The sequence below is a fragment of the Nerophis lumbriciformis genome, linkage group LG24 (assembly GCF_033978685.3).
Source record: "Nerophis lumbriciformis linkage group LG24, RoL_Nlum_v2.1, whole genome shotgun sequence".
NCBI lineage: Eukaryota > Metazoa > Chordata > Actinopteri > Syngnathiformes > Syngnathidae > Nerophis > Nerophis lumbriciformis.
In genome coordinates this window covers 18,266,042-18,285,307 of record NC_084571.2, presented here as the reverse complement: position 1 = coordinate 18,285,307, position 19,266 = coordinate 18,266,042, and the positions used below count along the sequence as shown (strand labels likewise).

Here is a 19,266-nt window from a genome sequence, read left to right as displayed (position 1 = left end):
ACATAGCTGTAAACCAAGGAAGGCACACACTACATACACAAAGCCTAACCAGGCGTTTTTTTCTCCCAAGGAATTCTGAAATAAAATCATGTCTGAAGCCCAGAACACTACACATTTCCCCAGTTTTAGTTAAGAGATAAGGAAAGATTGGCCTGGCCCACTCGCATCCCTCTTTATGTTTGTGAACTTTATAGTCTATACATTTAGAGTAATGTGATAATCAAACACTCTAAAAGTCTAGAATGAAAGAGCAACAGTATATAAGAGAATTGACAGAGTGTGTGTACCTTCAGTGCGCGCAGTGCCTCGTTAAAATCCAGCCGCTGTTGCTTAGGAGGTGAAGTGTGTCTCTTTACTAGCTTCATCGAAGCATGTTGCTTTTGTAGCTGTTTCAGCAGATTTGAATTGCTAGGATAGGATCTTTGATCCAAGGCACAACTTACATTTAACTAAATTGTTATTTTCTTTGTGATCGACAAAAGAAAAGTAGTGAGAATATCTCCATGTTAAGAAACTCTGCTTCGGGCTTTGCCATGTCTTGTTAGTAAACACAGACACGTCCCCTCCCACACACACACATACACACAGACAGCGCGCGGCGCGTCTCTTCCTTGTCGCCTCTTCTGCAGCGCTCCAATAAAACACACTCAAATCTTCTCAGTTTCTAGCCGATACTACATAAAAAATAACGTAAAATAACGCAGTAACGCATCATGTAGTAACGGTAACTGAGTTACTGAATATAAAAAATAACGCATTAGATTACTATTTACCGCCGAAAGGAACGGCGTTACAGTAACACGTTACTTAGTAACACGTTAGTCCCAACACTGCTAATTACTACCATGAATGATTTGAAAATGATCATATGATAATTGGGACGTCTCTAAAATGGTGTCCAGAAAAAGTGTTTGAATCCTTCACACCTACCTGCTCTTGTGACCTTTAACCTTCTGTTCCGCTGTGGGCGAGCAAACACCGGATCCAAAAAGGCGTCGCCAGCGTAAACTTTGACCCTGAGTCGGACTCTCCTGCTGGGCTTCGGCGGGAGCTCCGCCCCCCGTCTCCTCCTTGTCCTGGCTGAGGACGGACTCTGGCGGACTGCCCATCCACAATGGACGTCCTCTGGGTCTCAAAGACGCCTTGTCCGAGCGACCCTCCCCTTCCCGACTAGACTCGGCGCCCTCCACCACGCCCTCCCTGGAGGGGGGCAGCTGGCAGTGTCTTCTCTCCAAAGACGTCTTCCTCTTCTCCGTCTTCACAAACTTTGAGCCTTCTGTGGACTGGTCGATGTAGACCTGGGAGGACTGCATGAGCTGGAACCACCAGCCCGCCTGTCTGTCCTTCCTCGCCTCCACGCTCTTGTCTTCTCTTTCTTGTCCAACTCCCTTCGTCCTCTGTCCTCCCGCCCCTCTGTCCTTCCACAGGTGAGCAAAGCCAGCTTCCATGGTGTCAGAAGAGGCTTCCGTCCTGGGCCAGGTGCCCTCTCGCCTGAGCCCCGCCTTCTCTTTCTTGGCCACCATGTCGCCGACGGTGGCGCTCCATCCTCTCATCAGCTGGAAGGTGGAGCGCCCCGAGCGCTCGGTCATCTGGCCGGCCGAGCACAGCTGCTCCTTGCGCCTCAGCTGCTCCTGGCCCTTCTGGAGCAGGTGTGGCTCAAAGAGCAGGTCCAGGTGGAAGGGGAGGAGCGAGAGCGGCTGCAGGAGGAGGATGAGCTCCTGGAAGAGCTGCAGACACGCCCCCTGAGACAAGGGGAGGAGACCCCAGGGACTGTAGTGGGCGGCAATGATGTCTGCAAGAAGGAAAAGGAAGAAGAAGAAGAAGAAGAAGAAGAAAGAAGGAAGAATGAAGAGAAGGAATGGAAGAAAGGAGGAAGAGAAGGAAGGAGGAAAGGAAAGCGCAGGAAGAAGAAGGTGAAGAAGAAGAATGTAGTGGAACATCACCTTCATGACACTTACCTTCGTGTGAGAAGAGGTGAGTGAACCAAAAGTCCAAAGATTTCAGGCTGCAAGAGAAGACAGATCAGAGTGTGTGGACAGGAGGACCAAAGCCAGCAGACCAAGACCAGAGAACTCACTTGAGGAGACCAAAGACGAAGGCGTTGAGTCTCATGCTGTGGTTGGTCAGCTCCGAGAACTGGCTCACCTTAGTGAACAAGTTGTGGAGGACACGTGTGGACGGGCCTGATGGAGACAACCAGGCGGGGACTATGAGACCAGACCAAGTCCACAAAGATAAATGGGGTCGGGTGCTTGTTCTCACCCAGCTGGGTGGAGGCCTCCACCAGACTCCAGGGCTGACAGCGCCGCTGTCCAATGATCAGGTCCAAGACGTAAGCCTTCAGGCCGTCCTGCAGGACTTCGTGCAGCGCTGGACACAAGTACTTGAGGATGAGGTGTCCTACGTTGGGACTCACCCAGCTGTTCCCCAGTTTAGCCTGGCACACCCAAACAGCAAGGACATTCTCTTTAGGCTTGTTCAGCAGACACATGGTCAACATGGAGGACAAGATGGTACCTTCACGTCAGGGTCTCGACTTGTCCCAAAGTGAGCCACGATCAGATCCACTGCAGTGTTGACCGCCTTCACCAGACCTGACGCAAGCAGAAACAAGGCGTGTTGAGAACACGTTGGGGACACCGCGGGGAAACGATGGGGACACTTTGGGGACACCGCGGGGCAACGATGGGGACACTTTGGGGACACGATGGGCACACGTTGGGGACACGTTGGGGACACGATGGGGACACGTTGGTGACATCATGGGGACACGTTGGGGGGGCGATGGGGACACGTTGGGGACACGATGGGGACACAATGGGGACACGTTGGGGACGCGATGGGGATATGTTGAGAACACGATGGGGACACGTTGGTGACAAGATGGGGACATGTTGGTAAAACGATGGGGACACGTTGAGGACACGATGAGGACACGATGGGGACACGTTGAGGACACGATGGGGTCACGATGGGGACGCGTTGGGGACACGTTGGGGACACAATGGGGACGCGTGGGCACACGTTGGGGACGCGTTGGGGACACGATGTGGACACGTTGGGGACACGATGGGGACACCTTGGGGACACGATGGGGACACGATGGGGACACGATGGGGACACGATGGGGACACGTTGGGGACACGTTGGTGACACGTTGGGGACACGATGCGCGGATCCTCCCCAAATTTTTGATGGTGGATCACGGTAATGGGTGAGCTGCAGTGGTGCCAACATCACCCCCTTGAGGTGGAAAATCAGAACAGCCATAACTTCCTTGGACATTGTTCGATTTTCCTGAACTTTTTGATGGTGGGTTGTGGTATAGGGTCCCACTTAACTGCATGACACCGTGGTGGTGAAATACTATAACTGTCATCACTTCCTTCCACATGCTCCCATCTTCCTAGAAATTTCTAATGGTGGGTCAGGGTGTCGGGTGGAAGAAACTGCATATTTACTACGGTGCCTTTATCACCCCCTGGTGGTGAAAAATCAAAACTCTCGTAACTTCCGTGCACATGCTCCAATTTTCCCGAACTTTTTTATATTGGGTTGGGGTGTTGGGTGCGACCTAACGTCGTCTTTACTGCAGCGCATTTTTCTCCCCTTTGTGGTGGAAAATAATAACTATCAAAACCTCCTTACACATGCTCTGACCTTCCTGAAAGTTTTGATGGCGGCTCGGGGCGTCGGGTGGGCGTGAACCCCGCGGTGCAAAGGGGAAGGGCCAGGGCCCCGTTCAGCTTTAATGTTATTAATATTACAATTATTATAGTAATTTAACAAAGTTAGCAGTGTTACAATAATGACTTTATCTAGTATGACATACTGTAACAAGGTGTACAGTAAACATCATCATACTGTAACAAGGTGTCCAGTAAACATCATCATACTGTAACAAGGTGTCCAGTAAACATCGTCATACTGTAACAAGGTGTACAGTAAATATCGTCATACTGTAACAAGGTGTACAGAAAACATCGTCATACCGTAACAAGGTGTACAGTAAATATTGTCATACTGTAACAAGGTGTACAGTAAACATCATCATACTGTAACAAGGTGTACAGTAAACATCGTCATACTGTAACAAGCTGTACAATAAACATCGTCATACTGTAACGAGGTGTACAGTAAATATCATCATGCTGTAACAAGGTGTACAGTAAACATCATCATACTGTAACAAGGTGTACAGTAAATATCATCATACTGTAACAAGGTGTACAGTAAATATAATCAAACTGTAACAAGGTGTACAGTAAACACCATCATACTGTAACAAGGTGTACAGTAAACATCATCATACTGTAACAAGGTGTACAGTAAACATCATACTGTAACTAGGTGTACAGTAAATATCATCATACTGTAACAAGGTGTACAGTAAACATCGTCATACTGTAACAAGCTGTACAGTAAACATCGTCATACTGTAACGAGGTGTACAGTAAATATCATCATACTGTAACAAGGTGTACAGTAACCACCATCATACTGTAACAAGGTGTACAGTAAACATCATCATACTGTAACAAGGTGTACAGTAAACATCATACTGTAACTAGGTGTACAGTAAACATCATCATACTGTAACAAGGTGTACAGTAAACATCATCATACTGTAACAAGGTGTACAGTAAACATTGTCATACTGTAACAAGGTGTACAGTAAACATCATTATACTATAACAAGGTGCTCACCTCTCTTGCGCGTCATGTCCACACTGAAGTGTCCCCGTGACGAAGAGGAGGAGGAGCAAGACGAAGACGGCCAGGTGTCAGGTGAGAGACAGAACTCTTCTGGCGGACGCTCGCTCACAGAGAAATAGTCCAGCAGGAAGTCGCTGGAGGTCTGCTTACCTTTCCCTGATGGACACAACACACACCTGACCATGAACACAGGAAGTGAGGGGTCACATGACACAACACACACAAGACCATGAACACAGGAAGTGAGGGTCACATGACACAACACACACAAGACCATGAACACAGGAAGTGAGGGTCACATGACACAACACACACATGACCATGAACACAGGAAGTGAGGGTCACATGACACAACCCACACATGACCATGAACACAGGAAGTGAGGGTCACATGACACAACACACACGTGACCATGAACACAGGAAGTGAGGGTCACATGACACAACACACACATGACCATGAACACAGGAAGTGAGGGTCACATGACACAGGAGAAGAAGAAGGAGCACCATGAGGGCGTCCCAGTGAGTGGCTCGACGGATGCGCGGGGAAATCGAACACGTTCCGTCTGGGCGGGCGCGTCCCGCCTCCACTCCGCGGGGCCGAGCCGGCGGGGGCGGCGGAGGAAGAGGACGAGGAAGATGAGGAGACGCCAAGAGGGTTCTGGCGCCGATACTCTCGCCACTTCAACGCCTGGGGGGAAAGGTGGTGCACTGTGGGGTGGGGGGGAGGGAAGAAGGAGAGAAGAGAGAAAGGGAAGAAGGAGAGAAGGAAAGAAGAGAGGAAGGGAAGAAAGGAAGAAGGGAAGGAGAGAAGAGTGAAAAAATATCTCATAGATTGTTCATAGGGCTGTAAAAATTGATCAATATATGGATTTATTTTCTTTATATATGGATTTATCTTCCTCGTATATGGATTTATATTCCTTATATATAGATTTATATTCCTTATACATGAATTTATATTCCTTAAAAATAGATTTATACTCCCTATACATGGATTTATATTCCTTATACATGGATTTATAATCCTTATTTACAGATTTATATTCCTAATACATGGATGTACATTCCTTATACAAACCCCGTTTCCATATGAGTTGGGAAATTGTGTTAGATGTAAATATAAACGGAATACAATGATTTGCAAATCATTTTCAACCCATATTCAGTTGAATATGCTACAAAGACAACATATTTGATGTTCAAACTGATAAACATTTTTTTTTGCAAATAATCATTAACTTTAGAATTTGATGCCAGCAACACGTGACAAAGAAGTTGGGAAAGGTGGCAATAAATACTGATAGAGTTGAGGAATGCTCATCAAACACTTATTTGGAACATCCCACAGGTGTGCAGGCTAATTGGGAACAGGTAAGTGCCATGATTGGGTATAAAACAGCTTCCCAAAAAATGGTCAGTCTTTCACAAGAAAGGATGGGGCGAGGTACACCCCTTTGTCCACAACTACGTGAGCAAATAGTCAAACAGTTTAAGAACAACGTTTCTCAAAGTGCAATTGCAAGAAATTTAGGGTTTTCAACATCTACGGTCCATAATATCATCAAAAGGTTCAGAGAATCTGGAGAAATCACTCTACGTAAGCGGCATGGCCGGAAACCAACATTGAATGACCGTGACCTTCTATCCCTCAGACGGCACTGTATCAAAAACCGACATCAATCTCTAAAGGATATCACCACATGGGCTCAGGAACACTTCAGAAAACCACTGTCACTAAATACAGTTCGTCGCTACATCTGTAAGTGCAAGTTAAAGCTCTACTATGCAAAGCAAAAGCCATTTATCAACAACATCCAGAAACGCCGCCGGCTTCTCTGGGCCCGAGATCATCTAAGATGGACTCATGCAAAGTGGAAAAGTGTTCTGTGGTCTGACGAGTCCACATTTCAAATTGTTTTTGGAAATATTCGACATCGTGTCATCCGGACCAAAGGGGAAGCGAACCATCCAGACTGTTATCAACGCAAAGTTCAAAAGCCAGCATCTGTGATGGTATGGGGGTGCATTAGTGCCCAAGGCATGGGTAACTTACACATCTGTGAAGGCACCATTAATGCTGAAAGGTACATACAGGTTTTGGAACAACATATGCTGCCATCTAAGCGCCGTCTTTTTCATGGACGCCCCTGCTTATTTCAGCAAGACAATGCCAAGCCACATTTAGCACGTGTTACAACAGCGTGGCTTCGTAAAAAAAGAGTACGAGTACTTTCCTGGCCCGCCTGCTGTCCAGACCTGTCTCCCATCGAAAATGTGTGGCGCATTATGAAGCGTAAAATACGACAGCGGAGACCCCGGACTGTTGAACGACTGATGCTCTACATAAAACAAGAATGGGAAAGAATTCCACTTTCAAAGCTTCAACAATTAGTTTCCTCAGTTTATTGAGTGTTGTTAAAAGAAAAGGTGATGTAACACAGTGGTGAACATGCCCTTTCCCAACTACTTTGGCACGTGTTGCAGCCATGAAATTCTAAGTTAATTATTATTTGCAAAAAAAAAATAAAGTTTATGAGTTTGAACATCAAATATCTTGTCTTTGTCATTGAATATGGGTTGAAAAGGATTTGCAAATTATTGTATTCCATTTATATTTACATCTAACACAAACGGGGTTTGTATATAGATTTATATTCCTTATACTTGGATTTATATTCCTTATACTTTGATTTATATTCCTTATATATAGAGTTATATTCCTTATATATGGATGTATATTCCTCTACATGGAGTAAGACGTGGTGGAGTGAAAGAGAGAAGGTAGAAGTAGAAATTACCGTTGTGCATCCTGACTACTTTGCTTGTGTCCACATGGTTTCCAGTCTTGATGCCCCCCAGTGGACTCAGGGTGTCTCTCTGCAGGACCACCCCCCTCTTTAAGTCCAGGCTGGCCGGAGGAGGGGTGGGTGAGCTCTGTTTGTGGGGGCAGGAGAGGTGGTGAGGGGGGGTGGGGCTGGGGGTGCAGGTGGAGCACGTCCCCCAACTGGTGGCCTCCTGAAGGTGCACCGGGGAGTAACTCCCCAGGGGCGACGGGCGCACCGAGTCCAGGGGAGGCGCCCCTGTGAGTACTCCGTCCTCGGCACCGCAGCAGCCTGGGGGGGCCTGCCCTGACATGTGGCCTGTGAGTAGGGGGGGCGGCGCCTTAGTCTGCGGGGGCTTGCAGGCCAGCTGGTGGTGGAAGGTGAAGGGCTGGATGGGCAGGCTGGTTGGACGCTGGTCTTTACTGTAGCGCAACACTGCTGGGTGGACGTCACACCAGGAGGACACACCACCTGCACCACACACACACACACATCTCCAGTCAGGTCCTGGAACTGCTTAAGGAACATCAACCAGGAACATGCTATGGTACCAAGAACTCTGATAGGAACTAGTTATGGTATAAATAACTCTAATAGGAACTTGTTATGGTACCAAGAATTGTGATAGTAATTTGTTATGTTACAAATAACTCTAATAGGAACTAGTTATGGTACAAATAACTCTAATAGTAACTAGTTATGGTACAAAAGACTCCAATAGGAACTAGTTATGGTACAAACAACTCTAATAGGAACTAGTTTTGGTACAAAAAACTTTAATAGGCACTAGTTTTGGTACAAAGAACTCTAATAGGAACTTGTTATGGTACAAATACCTCTAATAGGAACTTGTTATAGTACATCCATCCATTTCCATCCATTTTCTACCGCTTATTCCCTTTTGGGGTCGTGGGGGGCACTGGAGCCTATCTCAGCTACAATCGGGCGGAAGGCGGGGTACACCCTGGACAAGTCGCCACCTCATCACAGATAGACAGACAACATTCACACTCACATTCACACACTAGGGCCAATTTAGTGTTGCCAATCAACCTATCCCCAGGTGCATGTCTTTGGAGGTGGGAGGAAGCCGGAGTACCCGGAGGGAACCCACGCAGTCACGGGGAGAACATGCAAACTCCACACAGAAAGATCCCGAGGCCGGGATTGAACTCACGACTACTCAGGACCTTCGTATTGTGAGGCAGATGCACTAACACCTCTTCCACCGTGCTGCTATGGTACAAAGAACTCTAATAGGAACTTGTTGTGGCATCTTTTTAAAAAAGCCTTTTGTTGGACATATGTGTGCTAGTTCTAGCTATTAGGCTGTTCTAGTTTTTATTTTATTTTACTATTTATTTTACTCGTTGGGGGCAGCTATTTGTGGTTCTAGTGTTGTTGTTTTTAAATGCACTGTAGCACTTTGAGGTTGTTTGTTCAATATAAAGTGCTTTTAAAAATAAAATATATTATTATTATTATTATTATTATTATTATTATAATAAAGAACTGTAATAGAGACTAGTTATAGTAAAAATATCTAATAGGAACTAGTTATGGGTACAAATAACTAATAGGAACTAGTTATGGTACAAATAACGAATAATAACTAGTTATGGTACAAAGAACTCTAATAGGAACTGGTTATGGTACAAAAAACTCAAATAGGAACTTATGGTACAAATAACTCTAATAGGAACTAGTTTTGGTACAAATAACTCTAATAGGAACTAGTTATGGTACAAATAACTATAATATGAACTAGTTATGGTACAAATAACTAATAGGAACTAGTTATGGTACAAATAACTCTAATATGAACTAAGTTATGGTACAAAGAACTGTAATAGGAACTAGTTATGGTTTCCAAGAACTCTAATAGGAACTAGTTATGGTACCAAGAACCAGAGGTGTGGACTCGAGTCACATGACTTGGACTCGAGTCAGACTCGAGTCATGAATTTGATGACTTTAGACTCGACTTGACAAAATGTAAAGAGACTTGCAACTCGACTTAGACTTTAACATCAATGACTTGTGACTTCACTTGGACTTGAGCCTTTTGACTTGACATGACTTGACATGACTTGCCACTTTCCCCAAAATCCAAAGCTTAAAAAGTTATTTGGGAGCGCTCCGTATTTTTCATTTTCTTCGTCCGTCTATCAGCGTGTTGTTCCTGTCAGCTGGTGTGCTGTCAGTACAACAGCCAATCAAATTAGATCTACGTTGTTTTCATCACACATTCATCCAATCAAATTGCAGGAGAACCAATGAGGAAGAGTTGTCCAACAACGTGCCAGTGAGAAACAATTATGTTAAAGTTGGTTTCGTTTGGGTATAAAAACTACGACTTGGTCAACAAAAAACGAATTGCCGTATGCAAATCACGCAGTTCGAATATTACAGACGGAGACGCAACAACTTCCAACTTCGTTCGACATTTGAAGTTGCACAAAGAAGGGTAAGTTTTGAATGTAAGATAACGTTTATTAGCTAAGTAACGTGACTTTTATTTGCTGTGTAGTTAAATCAGTGAGGCTGCAAACTCACTGCTAACGTTATAACCATAGACATCTTATAAGTAGACGCAGCATAGAGCGCTACTGCCTACTGGCGCAGACGAGACGCGGAGCCGCCATCTTGGAGTGGTGATCCGCTCCACTCAGTGCAATTCATTTGGCAGGAGCGATGAACTGTCAGCACATTTAATTCATCTTACCACACTGAATACCACTGATTTTCACGGGCTTTTTTGTCATACGTGTAGCTATGATAACAGACACATGTTTTGGCGTGTTTTATTATTCATAGTTTGCTTAACAGTAATATAATATTCTTATACGCTATAAGTGACCAGACGTCCGAGATCAAAACTGGGAATATAATCCCAGAGAAGGGGGAAAAAAACGGTAAACTATTTTTAAGTTGAAGAAACAATATGATTAGGTTATATATACATGCGTATATCCTACATAAACAATGTATGAATACATTAGATATCTATATATCTTAGGGACCTATAGACTGTATCTCTGTTGCTGCAGCAGCAGAGAGTTTATTCTGTCTTGACACTTTGTATTGATATTTTCTATTACATTCTTCCCTTAAATGATCATGTTTGCAGTGATTGTTTTATATGTATTATTTTATGTAAGTCGCTTTGGATAAAAGTGTCTGCCAAATACTTAAACATATATAAACACCTGAAAGTCTTCATATCAGCTAAAACCACCAATCTGTTTCACTGGATTCGGAATAAAACCAAATTCTGTTTAACCCAACAATGTTAGTATTTGAATATTGTTACTTGAAGACTTATTCCTGGTTACAATTATACTGTTAAGAAAGTATTGTCTTATACTTTGCCTAAAATGAGAATGCATCATAATCAGTGGCGGCTGGTGAATTTTGTTCTTGGTGGGGCTGAAAGTTTGTAAACCAAACCCCGGTAGGGGCGTCATCCTCCCCCAGAAGATTTCTTTGTGATTTTCACATACAAATATTGAAGATCTTTGATCCTTCTCAACTCTGTGCTAATATTCTTTTCACAAAATACAACCAATAGTACGTTAATGTTAAATCTTACTTGTGAAAAGTAGTCCCCCGATTCCTATTTTCAACAGTCCGCTCATTTGAGCAGGAAAACGCTGAACACCATCTTTGTTTTCTACCTGTCAACTGTCAGTTTAGCATCTTTGTTTTCTACCTTTCAACTGTCAGTTTAGCCAAATTGCTCACGTCACAGCAACCAATGCTGCGTCTACTTATAAGACGTCTATGGTTATAAAGTCATTGCAAACACGGCAATCTGTTGCATCCACTGCAGTTCGCTACCTTATTCATACTTTTTGTCAAGTGATTTTTTTTTAAGCAGGGTTGCATGAGGTACCTATACATAACGTTACGTTAGTCAATGTATCACACACAGTAACATTATGTTAGTCAATGTATCACACACAGTAACGTAACGTTAGACGGCGGTCAGCAGCACCGCGTATTTTAGCCACCTACAAAAAGACAAACATAATCAAATAAAGGTCAGTTAAAATGTATACTATATTAAGAATATGTGTACATATAACATAGGGTCCTGACATCTAAAAAGTACAACTCTGTTCATTGTTATGTTCATATATTTGTTATGTTTTTCATGTGTACGCACACATAAACACACATACAGTATGAGATGAGATCAATGAGATAAGGTAAGAACAGGATAGAAACTGCTGTGGAACTAGTTACAATGCAATATGCCATGGAAATACAATGTTAACACTTTGGTGCAAATAAGTACAGTTGCACTTGTTTTTTTCAAATGTGTTTATTCTGTAAAGGAATGAGTTACATGTTTAAAATGACTCGTTAATAGTGCTATTTTGAAGTGCAATGTCAGCACTATCTTTTTCCCTGCAATTTCAAATGCACTTGTTTTAATAAATAAATACAGCGTTTTAAAAGCATACACAGTCTGTGTAAATATATTAGTCTGTGGTTAAACGACTTGAAAGGACTCGAAACTCAAAATGCAGGACTTGGGACTTGACTTGAGACTTTCCAGTCTTGACTTTGGACTTGACTCGGACTTGCCCTGTCTTGACTCGGGACTTGACTCGAGACTTGAGGGTAAAGACTTGAGACTTACTTGTGACTTGCAAAGCAATGACTTGGTCCCACCTCTGCCAAGAACTCTGATAGGAACTTCTGACATATTCTCATGATCTCATCTCAGATGGTGTGTACAAATGCAGGTGACAAATAAAACACAAAAACTGCCCAGTCATCGCACGCACGCACGCACACGCACGCACGCACGTATGAGGGGCCGTTAAGGACATTATTCAGAATTACCTCTTACATACACTACTGAAATGCTCTCACACAAACAACTGAAATCTTTTTCTTTTATACCCACTACTGAAACACTCTTATAAACACTACTGAAATGCTCTTACATACACAACTGAAATGCTCTCACATAAACAACTGAAATCTTTTTCTTTTATACACACTACTGAAACAATCTTATAAACACTACTGAAACACTCTTATAAACACTACTGAAATGCTCTTACATACGCTACTGAAACACTCTTATAAACACTACTGAAACACTCTTACATACACTACTGAAACACTCTTATAAACACTACTGAAATGCTCTTACATACACTACTGAAACACTCTTATAAACACTACTGAAACACTCTTATAAACACTACTGAAACATTCTTACATACACTACTGAAACACTCTTATAAACACTACTGAAACACTCTTACAAACACTACTGAAACATTCTTACATACACTACTGAAACACTCTTATAAACACTACTGAAACACTCTTACAAACACTACTGAAACATTCTTACATACACTACTGAAACACTCTTATAAACACTACTGAAACATTCTTACATACACTACTGAAACACTCTTATAAACACTACTGAAATGTTTTTGTCTCACGCACGCACACACACACACACACACACACACACACCTGGAATTATTTTTCACTTGTATGTATAAACGGATTTCACCTGTGTGTGTGTGTGTGCTTTTTACACGTGCGTGTGAGAGACAACAATTTCAGTAGTATGTGTACAAAGATTTCAGTTATATGTATGAGCGCATCTTACCAGTGTGTATGCGAGCATTTTACCAGTGTGTGTAAGAGCATCTTACTAGTGTGTGTGAGCGATGTTGCATTCCGGTTCCGGTCGCCAATAATCCCCGCCCCTTTTCAGACAAGTTTTTATTTTTTTTATTTTTTTATTTTTTTTAAAAGCCAAGTTGTGGACAAAATGTCTGCCGACAAGTCGCTTAACCGAGGTGGGAGCTCCACTTCATAATTTGAGGGCTTCAGCTGAGAATATAAGAACACTTTCAATGCAACAAGGGTCGGGCTGGCGCCGTGGGTCGTCCCTGCAGGACGCGGCACCTGAGCGGCCGCACAGGTGCAGCCAAGCAGCCAAGCAGCCTGGAGCAAATGTTACCTTGCGAGTTTGCACCGCACATATGCAACGTTTCAGTTCATGGACATCGGAGCAAGCGGAGGAAAAGGTAATTAGACATTATTTATTTCTAAATGATTGTAGAATCACACGAAATGTAAGGCGACATGGGATTGTAGTGAGCTACAATGGTAACATGTCGAAATGTGAGTCACGTCGTGGTACGTCAGTAGCTGATCAAATACTAATGATAATGGATTACATTTATTTAGCGCTTTTCTATCGACTTGATAAGGGGTCCCCAAACTACGGTTACGGCCCGCCAAAGTCCAACATCCAGCCCGCTGGAAAAAATATGTTGTATTATTATTTTCAATCTGTCTTTTCTAATCCATATTTTGGTGTCCCCTAGCCGCTCAGGCAAATCATATTGTCTAAAAATGCATTTCCCTGTATGACTTATATCGTCTTAGCTGTTTTCATGTGATCTGATTGTTACATTCTTATTTCAGAGTCACCACGCAGCTGCATGACCATTTCAACAAAGACGGAATAAACAACCTCTGGATTCATGGAACTTCTCTGCACACAAATATATTAATTGGAATATTCAATAAATTTCACATAGAAACATTGTGATTATTATTTTCAACAGTGTGTTGAAAACAACCTTTTTTGGCTCAGAAAGGTTCCTTATGTCTTATTATTCATATGCTTTCAATACTTGTCGGTGTGTAATTCTAGACATAGATGTAAACATTAATGAGACAACAATGAACATTTTTCAACAAGTGAACCCACTTGAAAATGATGGCAACTATGGAATAGACATTTTCACTTCAATTCTGCACTTTATTCAGTGAACATGGGAATTATAAGGTTTGTTAAAATGTTTTCTTCACTTGTGCAGTGTATTCTGCAAATTAACATTTTGTTTAAACATTTTGTAAAAAATAAATAAATAAGGAACCTGTTATACAGACCTGTATGAAGTTGCCCACTTTATTATTGCAAATATCAAAATAACACTTCAGTGCCCCTCCCGAAAATCTCCCGGGGCAACCATACTACCGAATTTCTCCCGATTTTCACCCGTACAACAATATTAAGGGCGTGCCGTCATGGCACTGCTTTTAGCGTCCTCTACAACCTGTCGGCGCGTCCGCTTTTTCACCATACAAACAGCGTACCGGCCCAGACACATGTTGTACTGTATTTTTCGGATTATAAATCGCAGTTTTTTTCATAGTTTGGCCGGGGGTGCGACTTATACTCATATATAAGTCGCACTGGAGTATAAGTCGCATTTTTTGGGGACATTTATTTGATAAAAGCCAACAGCAAGAATAGACATTTGAAAGGCAATTTAAAATAAATAAAGAATAGTGAACAACCGGCTGAATAAGTGTACGTTATATGAGGCATAAATAACCAACTGGTATGTTAACGTAACATATTATGGTAAGAGTCATTCAAATAACTATAACATATAGAACATGCTATACGTTTACCAAACAATCTGTCACTCCTAATCGCTAAATCCGATGAAATCTTATACGTCTAGTCTCTTACGTGAATGAGATAAATAATATTATTTGATATTTTATGCTAATGTGTTAATAATTTCACACATAAGTCGCTCCTGAGTATAAGTCGCACCCCCGGCCAAACTATGAAAAAAACTGCGATTTATAATCCGAAAAATACAGTACAACATGTGTCTGGGCCGGTACGCTGTTTGTATGGTGAAAAAGCGGACGCGCCGACAGGTTGTAGAGGACGCTAAAAGCAGTGCCATGACGGCACGCCCTTAATATTGTTGTACGGGTGAAAATCGGGAGAAATTCGGTAGTATGGTTGCCCCGGGAGATTTTCGGGAGGGGCACTGAAGTGTTATTTTGATATTTGCAATAATAAAGTGGGCAACTTCATACAGGTCTGTATAACAGGTTCCTTATTTATTTATTTTTTACAAAATGTTTAAACAAAATGTTAATTTGCAGAATACACTGCACAAGTGAAGAAAACATTTTAACAAACCTTATAATTCCCATGTTCACTGAATAAAGTGCAGAATTGAAGTGAAAATGTCTATTCCATAGTTGCCATCATTTTCAAGTGGGTTCACTTGTTGAAAAATGTTCATTGTTGTCTCATTAATGTTTACATCTATGTCTAGAATTACACACCGACAAGTATTGAAAGCATATGAATAATAAGACATAAGGAACCTTTCTGAGCCAAAAAAGGTTGTTTTCAACACACTGTTGAAAATAATAATCACAATGTTTCTATGTGAAATTTATTGAATATTCCAATTAATATATTTGTGTGCAGAGAAGTTCCATGAATCCAGAGGTTGTTTATTCCGTCTTTGTTGAAATGGTCATGCAGCTGCGTGGTGACTCTGAAATAAGAATGTAACAATCAGATCACATGAAAACAGCTAAGACGATATAAGTCATACAGGGAAATGCATTTTTAGACAATATGATTTGCCTGAGCGGCTAGGGGACACCAAAATATGGATTAGAAAAGACAGATTGAAAATAATAATACAACATATTTTTTCCAGTGCACGTCGCACACACAAAAACACACACACACACACACACACACACACACACACACACACACACACACACACACACACACACACACACACACACACACACACACACACACACTGCTGTTTGTCACAGTGGATCTAGACAATTTCTCTGCTGTCTTCACTGGACCTTCACGTTGTGTGCGTGCGTGCGTGCGTGCGTGCGTGCGTGCGTGCGTGCGTGCGTGCGTGCGTGCGTGCGTGCATGCGTGCGTATGAGGGGCCGTGAGGGACATTATTCAGAATTACCTCTTACATACACTACTGAAATGCTCTCACACAAACAACTGAAATCGTTTTCTTTTATACACACTACTGAAACACTCTTATAAACACTACTGAAATGCTCTTACATACACTACTGAAATGCTCTCACATAAACAACTGAAATGTTTTTCTTTTATACACACTACTGAAACACTCTTATAAACACTACTGAAATGCTCTTACGTACACTACTGAAACACTATTATAAACACTACTGAAATGCTCTTACATACACTACTGAAACACTCTTACATACACTACTGAAACACTCTTACAAACACTACTGAAATGCTCTTACATACACTACTGAAACACTCTTATAAACACTACTGAAACACTCTTATAAACACTACTGAAACGCTCTTATAAACACTACTGAAAAACTCTTACATACACTACTGAAACACTCTTATAAACACTACTGAAACACTCTTACATACACTACTGAAACACTCTTACAAACACTACTGAAACACTCTTATAAACACTACTGAAACACTCTTATAAACACTACTGAAACATTCTTACATACACTACTGAAACACTCTTATAAACACTACTGAAACACTCTTACATACACTACTGAAACACTCTTACATACACTACTGAAACACTCTTATAAACACTACTGAAACACTCTTATAAACACTACTGAAACACTCTTACATACACTACTGAAACACTCTTATAAACACTACTGAAACACTCTTATAAACACTACTGAAACACTCTTATAAACACTACTGAAACATTCTTACATACACGACTGAAACACTCTTATAAACACTACTGAAACATTCTTACATACACTACTGAAACACTCTTATAAACACTACTGAAATGTTTTTGTCTCACGCACACACACACACACACACACGGAATTATTTTTCACTAGTATGTATAAACGGATTCCACCTGTGTGTGTGTGTGTGTGCTTTTTACACGTGCGTGTGAGAGACAACAATTTCAGTAGTATGTGTGCAAAGATTTCAGTTATATGTATGAGCGCATCTTACCAGTGTGTATGCAAGCATTTTACCAGTGTGTGTAAGAGCATCTTACTAGTGTGTGTGAGCGATGTTGCATTCCGGTTCCGGTCACCAATAATCCCCGCCCCTTTTCAGACAAGTTTTTTTTTTTTCTTTCTTTTTTTTTTTTTTTTTTAAAGCCAAGTTGTGGACAAAATGTTTGCCGACAAGTAGCTTAACCGAGGTGGGAGCTCCACTTCATAATTTGAGGGCTTCAGCGGAGAATATAACAACACTTTCAATGCAACAAGGATCGGGCTGGCGCCGTGGGTGGCCCTGCAGGACGCGGCACCTGAGCGGCCACACAGGTGCCTTTCTCCTCCCGACAGCCAAGCAGTCTGGAGCAAATGTTACCTTGCGAGTTTACATCGCACATATGCAACGTTTCAGTTCATGGACATCGAAGCAAGAGGAGGAAAAGGTAATTAGACATTATTTATTTCTAAATGATTGTTGAATCCCACGAAATGTAAGGCGACATGGCATTGTAGTGCGCTACAATGGTAACATGTCGAAATGTGAGTCACGTCGTGGTACGTCAGTAGCTAATCAAATACTAATGATAATGGATTACATTTATTTAGCGCTTTTCTATCGACTAGATAAGGGGTCCCCAAACTACGGCCCGCGGGCCGGTTACGGCCCGCCAAAGTCCAACATCCGGCCCGCTGGAAAAAAAATATTTTATATTATTATTTTCAATCTGTCTTTTCTAATCCATATTTTGGTGTCCCCTAGCCGCTCAGGCTAATCATATTGTCTAAAAATGCATTTCCCTGTATGACTTATATCGTCTTAGCTGTTTTCATGTGATCTGATTGTTACATTCTTATTTCAGAGGCATGACCATTTCAACAAAGACGGAATAAACAACCTCTGGATTCATGGAACTTCTCTGCACACAAATATATTAATTGGAATATTCAATAAATTTCACATAGAAACATTGTGATTATTATTTTCAACAGTGTGTTGAAAACAACCTTTTTTGGCTCAGAAAGGTTCCTTATGTCTTATTATTCATATGCTTTCAATACTTGTCGGTGTGTAATTCCAGACATAGATGTAAACATTAATGAGACAACAATGAACATTTTTCAACAAGTGAACCCACTTGAAAATGATGGCAACTATGGAATAGACATTTTCACTTCAATTCTGCACTTTATTCAGTGAACATGGGAATTATAAGGTTTGTTAAAATGTTTTCTTCACTTGTGCAGTGTATTCTGCAAATTAACATTTTGTTTAAACATTTTGTAAAAAAACAAAAAAAAACAAGGAACCTGTTATACAGACCTGTATGAAGTTGCCCACTTTATTATTGCAAATATCAAAATAACACTGCAATACGTTTGTGCTGTGAACATTTATGTTTCTACCGTTGAGGTTTTTAAGTTATTTTAAAATACATGTTCTGACTAGTAATGTCATCCAGCCCCCATTATCTCACACACTTTGTCAAAATCTCCCCAAACGTTTGTGATACACAATGTTTTTGTTTGTGATTATTGTATTTAGGTTTGGGGCTAGGTGTAAATATTAACACATTAACTTAAACTATAATTTTGGACCCAAAAAATATTCAGCACAAACAATTGGGACAAGTTTGGGAAGATTTTGAGGAGGTGGGGGGGCTGGATGACATCACCTGTCAGAAAATCTATTTTGGAATAACAACAAACTTAACAGCACAAACACTTTTTTTTACAGCACAAACCAATGGCAGTGTTGTTTTAATATTTGCAATGGTAAGGGGTTTGGGCAATAAACTTAAGCCAGGTGTCATACAAGGCATATGTTCAGCTTATTTGTTTACATTTTAACTGTCCAAACAAGTATATGTTAAAAGACAGT

General features: G+C 41.6%; 1 protein-coding gene and 1 long non-coding RNA gene across 2 annotated transcripts in view; one reads left to right on the top strand and one right to left on the bottom strand.

Annotated features, from left to right (window-relative positions):
• The window catches only part of rusc2 (RUN and SH3 domain containing 2), a 58,103-nt gene that overhangs the window by 8,380 nt on the left and 30,457 nt on the right, over positions 1-19,266 (bottom strand). The window contains exons 4-11 of the mRNA XM_061981751.2: positions 7,521-8,015; positions 5,227-5,430; positions 4,708-4,872; positions 2,518-2,594; positions 2,263-2,437; positions 2,078-2,183; positions 1,959-2,005; positions 931-1,792 (exon numbers count right to left, since the gene is read on the bottom strand). Of these exons, the coding sequence (XP_061837735.2) occupies positions 931-1,792; positions 1,959-2,005; positions 2,078-2,183; positions 2,263-2,437; positions 2,518-2,594; positions 4,708-4,872; positions 5,227-5,430; positions 7,521-8,015 (2,131 nt within the window). The remainder of the gene's footprint in view (positions 1-930; positions 1,793-1,958; positions 2,006-2,077; positions 2,184-2,262; positions 2,438-2,517; positions 2,595-4,707; positions 4,873-5,226; positions 5,431-7,520; positions 8,016-19,266) is intronic.
• LOC140679801 (uncharacterized) lies at positions 13,338-14,137 on the top strand. Its single transcript, XR_012051151.1, has 2 exons — positions 13,338-13,615; positions 14,019-14,137. It is a non-coding gene; the product is annotated as an uncharacterized lncRNA (long non-coding RNA).